The following is a 6,813-nucleotide window of genomic DNA, read 5'->3' on the forward strand; positions in this document are numbered from 1 at the left end:
TGCAAACAGTGTTGGGCAGTAACTTTTGACAGTAACTTTAACGCGTTACTTTTAAAAATAAAGTAACTTCGTTACCGTTACCGTATGGTGCGTTACCCGTTTTTTAATGAATTAATTTTGACTGAAGTGTAGACTACAGTCTGTTTACAACAGTGACACATTGTAGGATTGGTGGATGAACCACTGTATACGCAAAGAAGACGCACTGTGGGCGTGACTCCGTTTATTCAGGTCTGTGCGGCAGTAATGGCGAGTCGAGGCGAGAGCAAGACGAGTTTCTCAAAGTGGAAATATGCTCATTATTTCACTTTAGTTGAGTATAAAGACAAAAACTTTTAAGTCAAATGTAAGCTGTGTTTTTCTGGTTCGAAGGTCGTATCTACTGCGATAAACAGCAACTCCAATCTGTTGAAGCTCCTCCAGGAACTCAATGCTAGAAGCTAGAAGCTAGAAGCTAACCCGGTGTTCTGTTGTACATTGTTAATAGTTTTCATACTTAAGCTGTGAAAGGAAAATTTTTAAGAGCTCAACACAACAGCAGAAGCCATTTTAGTTTTTGATTGTGAATATATTATTTGGCTTGTTTTGTTATTTATTTCAGAAATCCTTGTGATATATTCAGTTTGTGCTGGTCTGACTTAAATAAAAGTGTTTAAAAATAAATAAAAATTACTTTGTGTTTAAGTCAGTTTTGTGTTTGTATAGACCATAACGCATAAAAGGGCATTAGTGGGAACATTAAAGAAGGTTCTTTAAAAAAGTAACTAAAAAGTTACTTTTAACAGTAACACTACTTTTTGGTGTAAGTAATCAACAAAGTAACTAAGTTTTTGAATGAAGTAACGAGTAACTGTAACTAGTTACTATTTCTTAGTAACTAGCAAAACACTGGTTGCAAATTATTTTATTAACACATAATGTTCCCGTTTGTTGCCCTGTACAGACATTTATTTTATATTTATATCTAATAAAAAAATAATATTAACAATTGATTTCAAAGACCTACAATTCCATATAGTATTTACTCTTTTATGGTAGAAAACTTTTCTTGATTTTTTTGCCCTTTTAGGTTTGGCTTTCCTGAGAACTGTCTGTTTTTAACCAAGCTTTTTTCATTGCTCTTTTTAAATGTTTTGTAAATTACCATTCCTTGACTCGGACCTTCACCTCCAGACACAGGTCCTGGTGCCAAATTAATATTTTTTGTCTGGACAGCATTCTCCTGCACACAGTGCAAGTAAATCCTACTTCTGTTGTGATCCAATGAAAAAAGCTGAAGTTTAAAAGCAGCTTGGAATCCCCTTTGGAAATTTTCATTAAAGAAGCCATAAATGATAGGATTGATGCTGCTGTTGGAAAAGGCCAACCAGTGGGCCAAAGGGTAGATGTACATGTTTATTACCCGGTGCTGGAACTCATTTAGGCTGGCATAATCACTCAGCATCATTAGGGTCCATAAAGGCAACCAGGACAAGATGAACAGCAGTGCAACAAGCAGTAACATCTTAAGCACCCGTTTCTTTTTCTGTGATGCAATCTGACGAGTTTCATAGCCACCTGGATTTCTGAAGTCAGAGCCAACGCTGGAAGCAGAATCTTGGCTTGCATGAGTGGGAGTGGCTGTCTTTAAAAGAGTGAGTCCAATGCGGGCATACATGATGACAATGAGAGTAAGTGGACCTATATAGATATTCGCAAACAGCATGGTAGTATATATTTTGCGCATTTTCTTGTTGGGCCAGTTTTCATGGCACCAGTAGAATGACTGTGTAGAATTGCCATTCCCTAATAAAATTGAAATCTGTCTTTCTTCCGTGACCTGCAGCATGAAACCCGATGGACACATAATGCTAATGGCCAATACCCAAATCACTGCGATTGTAATAGTGGAGGTGGAAACTGTCAGCTTTTGCTTGAAGGGGTAAACAATGCAACGGAATCTGAAAGTAAGTAACATTATGAGAAAAAGAAGAGAAACAGAGAGTAATAAGACACAACACAAATAGATATGCACAGCAATATTAAAATTAAATATACAAATATATTAAATAGATTTTGTATCATTTGTTTGCTTATTTATTTATTTATTTATTTATTTATTTATTTATTTATTTATTTATTTATTTACTCACACTCACACACACAAATACATGTATAATTCTCTACCTGTCCACCGCAATGGCTACCAGTGTGAAGACAGAAGCAGACACAGATATTCCTTGTACCATTCCACTCAGTTTGCAGACCAAACTTCCAAATGGCCACCCTAGCAGAAAATTTAGCATAAAACAGATGTATAATGACAAGAAAGCTACAGACATGTGCTCATTGTCAAATACAATTTAATTTACGGTTGGGACAATATATAAAAATAAATTGGGAAAATCATTGAATAACATTTAAAAAAATAAAAATAAAAAAAAATATATATATATATACTCTGTCATATAATGGCCTAAATATTCAAACATTTTATAAAGACATGAGAAGGGCATTAATTAAGTTTAATGACTCAATACAAGTGGCAGTAGCATACATATAAGATTAAAGGATTTTTTGTGTCAAATTTAATACAATGCAACATTAAACCAAAAGAAAATATAAAAAATATATATAAAAAAGACTAATAATATAATTATTTCAGATCATGCAAATAAACCTCCAATACGAGTTTGGTTATTGCCAATAACCTGCTTTATGAACCTGAGTCTTAAATGGAATTATCACAGTAATTGTTGCAAATTTAGCTGAGTTTGATGTGATGTGATATATTTGAAACTATTTAAAGTTTTTTTTTTTTATGCACACATTTGTTTAAATGTCTGAGATTTGACTTGGTCAGTCTAAAACCTTTTCTCCCTAATGAAGTTCTGTGTTTAGTTTGTAATGTGTTTTAGGTCACTGTTTTACTACACATTTGAACCTTTTTGGTCCATGCCTGTATTTCTTTGTGTGATTCCAATCTGACTTTCATATTCTTACTGGTAAGTGATTTGCAGCTTGCATTACAACCTTAATATGCTCTCGAACAATTTGATATAAATGTAAATCCAGTATTAAAATGTGACATTCAGATTGCTAATTAATATTGCCCTTTTGGAGTGTGCATTATAGGAAATATAGGGCTAGTAGGGTTTTCACATTTACTATTGTAGTTTTGGAAAAGTTGAAGATATAAAAAGCAAGTCCTCTGATAAAACTTTAGGCTGACTTTAAAAAGTGAAAGTTAAATTAAACCATTTTTACCAATATATAAGGAAAACATTTTAGATGTAACCAGTATAAGCCTATCTACAATGTTCAGAACCACCGCTGTTTTTTACAGATGTACAAAAAGCCATGGGTTATTTTTTTAGTTTTGTAATCAAATTTTTTTTTTGTTATAATGTGAAATATACAGTATACTACACATTATACTGTATAATATACTGTATAGTATACTAGACAGTATACTGTACAGCAAGGATGAATGTGTTAATGGTCGATCAAAGAGTGCTGCAAATACTCCACTACACTACAATACTCCACTAAAATACCTGGCCACCCTATCTGAGCAAACTAATTGGTTCTAGCCTTTTCTTTCTGTCAGCAGGAACATCCTTTGCAATGTTTATAATATAATTAAATGCATAATTATTATTAATTGATCACAATCACTATGCATAATCCAACTCAATACTTTTTTATATAAATTATACTTACAGTATTTGCTCCAACATATGACAGACTGATGGTAATGTGGCATTAACATGGTTACATGGTTAGCATGTTTCTCACAACTTTTCAAATCTTTATCCCAAAATCAGATTTCAGTATATTTCTTGTATTTTAAGTAATTCTTAAGATTTTTTTTTTTGTTATCTCAGTACAAAGTTACATTTTGGAAACTGATTCAAGATTTTGTGCTTTTCTGCTGTTGTGGTCCATACAAGAACGCTCATATGAATTACTATATACTTTCAAGCATCTAGAAACAGTCTAGCCATTTTATCTGATTACTCATATCAACAATTCACTTCCACTCACAAAACTGTCAATCACTCAGTGTTTTTTTGTTTTTTGTTTCATGCAGCAATCTCTAGAGACTTCATGTGAAAATCCCAGTATATTGGCAGTTTCTGACATACTTAAACCAGCCAATCTGTCAACAGTATCCATGCCATGATTAAAATCCCAGAGATTGCACTTTTATACTATTTGCTTGTTTGATGTAAACATTAACTGAAGCTCTTGACTATCGAGTTTAATATTATGCTTCTCCTGCTGCCACACAATTGGTTAATTAAAAAACTGCATAAATGAGCAGAAGTACAGGGTGTTCTTATTAAGTGGCCAGTAAGGTTATATGCCCTATTATTGCAAAATGAGCTGTCAATGACTACTTTTTCAACAAAAACAAATTCCATATTCCTTACCTGTAATGATGTTATCTACTAAAGTGGTGGGCATGCAGAAAAATCCAACAAGCAGATCACTGATGGCCAGGTTGAGAATGAACAGGTTGGTGACAGTTCGCATATGTTTGCTCCTCAGTACAATAAAGCACACCAATCCGTTACCAACCATACACACCATAAAGATGAGAAGATAGGACACAATGAAAATTATGGACACAAAGCTGTCATGAAGGTAGAAGTCCACATAGGTGATATTGGCACCAGGAGATGAAACAGGAGGGCTTGAATCCATCAAATTTTGATTGCTTGATTCAAAAGAGATCGTTGAATTGAGCTCTAGGATTTTCACTGGCATTTTAAATCCTGGAGGTAAAAAAATTAAAATAAAATTTTTGTTTTGTTTTTGTTGATCACATTTATTTACATTGAAAATTAGGAGTACGGTGACATTTCTGGTAAGCTATTCTTAATAGAAATTGAGCTAGACTAGTATTTGGAAAATGCTAAAGAAAGACAATACCATTCACTCAAATGAACAAAATATGAGCTGTTTAACATTGGACAACATATTGTATTATTTTTATGTCAGTCTGTCCCAAGAGGAATGCTCTTGACAATCCAATCCTATAGCACTGGAGACAGGTGGAGCAAATAAGGCATTAAATTGAATTTGTGTCACTAAACCGACTTGCTGGCTGAAGCTGAATCACAGTCGGTTGAACAGTGCATTGTGTGGTGGCTGATCCATCTCTCTTCCCACCCAAACTATTTTGTATTTTCTCTCTTCACCAGCGTGCCACAGCCAATACCCAGACTGGTGCTGCAGATAGCAAGACATTTCCTGGGTAAATTCTCACAGAGATATGTCTGGCATGGTCCTGGCAATTAAAGCTTTGGCTGCAGATACATTTCCTCAATTTAAATATTTGAAATGGTTTTGGTGTTTTATTGTGAATAAATATGGTGAACAAATCATTTTTTAGTTTAATTTATATTTTACACAGTGTCTCAACTTTTTGAAATTGTGGCAGTTATATTAATCATATGTTTTCAGTTTAAACATATGTACCAAACTAATGGTCTACTGCTAATGGTGTCTCTGCTGGTGGGAAAGGCAAATATACAAAAGTATACATATGCAAATCCATGCTGCTTTCTGTTGGCAACAGTGATATCCGCATTACTTATTTAAATATTTTCACAAGTGGAAATAGTTTTAAGTAGCTTTATCGCCACAGACATTTTATTCGGATGGTTTAAAGTTACAATTTAATGCAGAGAAAACCTAGCATCTGTATGTCATGTTAACACTAAGAATCACTGATAATAAAAAAATTAAAAATAAAATCACCAGTCACATGACATCAAGTCTATCAATTATATAAACTGAAATAAAACATGTAGCAAAGATGAATAATAATAAATAAATAAACCTATGAAACCTGAGAATTAATGGAAATATAAATTCAAGGGTTAAATGAAAAAGTGTCTTTTTAAAAATATTTTATTTTTTTTAAGTGTGCAAAAGAGCGTCATGGAAGGTACACTTACCTAAAATTTACATTTGTCCAAATAGGTCAAAAATGCTAACAAATGTAATTTGAAGATAAATGTTCAGTCTCATAGAAAAGTACTAATTGATTAAGATCCCGAATGTCCACCGTTGTGCACCCACCTTATTTCTCGGCGCTGAGCTCTCCCATTAGCAAGCACGCTCGGTTTAGGAGACTGCTTCAATCGCACACGCCTTTAAAATACGGCCAGTCCTTAGAGAGACAAGACAAAATGAATTGTAATGCTAATTCTATTACATGTTGCATTTCCCTTGTGGCGTAAAATAAAGTAACGTGCGACTGTGATGGGAAAGAAGACTGATTGTAATGAATGTACGATGGGAAACCAAAGTGAAAACTTTGAATAAGGAGCTTTGACTATTAATTTTTGTTCTTAGGTGTAAATGAAGGTGTGAACTCATGTTTTATGCGTGGATCCCGTGGACCAGCAAATTTCAAAGGTGTTACCCGAGAGACCCAGATAAAGCAGATACCTAGATGAAGAAGATTGGTTGCTCAAGCACCTTTAATTTGACCATGTTCTAATTTTGGAATATTCTCAGCATTAAATTTTTTGTTTACGTTTATGAACTTGAAACTTCTATAAAACAGTTATGTAATGGCCATGTGTTATATTGGTGGTATAGTATAATGATCAAACTTCTACAGGAACAACAGGCAAAATGGCAAATCCAAACATAGTTGTGAAAAGACAGACCACAGACAGTCAGACAGACAGAGAGAAATGTCAATAATTAGATCAAAGGCTTAGAACGTAGATGAATAAGTATTATTAGCAAGACCTCACACTATATGAATGTTTTAAGCTTTTTATAGTCTGTACCAGGCTCCTTATAGTGGTA

At 33.8% G+C, this 6,813-nt stretch overlaps 1 protein-coding gene across 1 annotated transcript; it reads right to left on the minus strand.

Annotated features, from left to right (window-relative positions):
• Positions 1 to 932: 932 nt before the first annotated feature.
• Positions 933 to 6,334, minus strand: LOC310720216 (neuropeptide FF receptor 2). The gene is made up of 4 exons (XM_083530634.1): positions 6,073 to 6,334; positions 4,416 to 4,760; positions 2,167 to 2,266; positions 933 to 1,940 (listed from the first exon to the last, which is right to left on the minus strand). Exons 2-4 carry the CDS (start codon positions 4,750 to 4,752, stop codon positions 1,022 to 1,024), a joined length of 1,356 nt encoding a protein of 451 aa, XP_083386760.1. The 5' UTR covers positions 4,753 to 4,760; positions 6,073 to 6,334; the 3' UTR covers positions 933 to 1,021.
• Positions 6,335 to 6,813: the final 479 nt, after the last annotated feature.

Source organism: Silurus aristotelis, assembly GCF_946808225.1.
Source record: "Silurus aristotelis genome assembly, chromosome: 26".
Lineage (NCBI taxonomy): Eukaryota > Metazoa > Chordata > Actinopteri > Siluriformes > Siluridae > Silurus > Silurus aristotelis.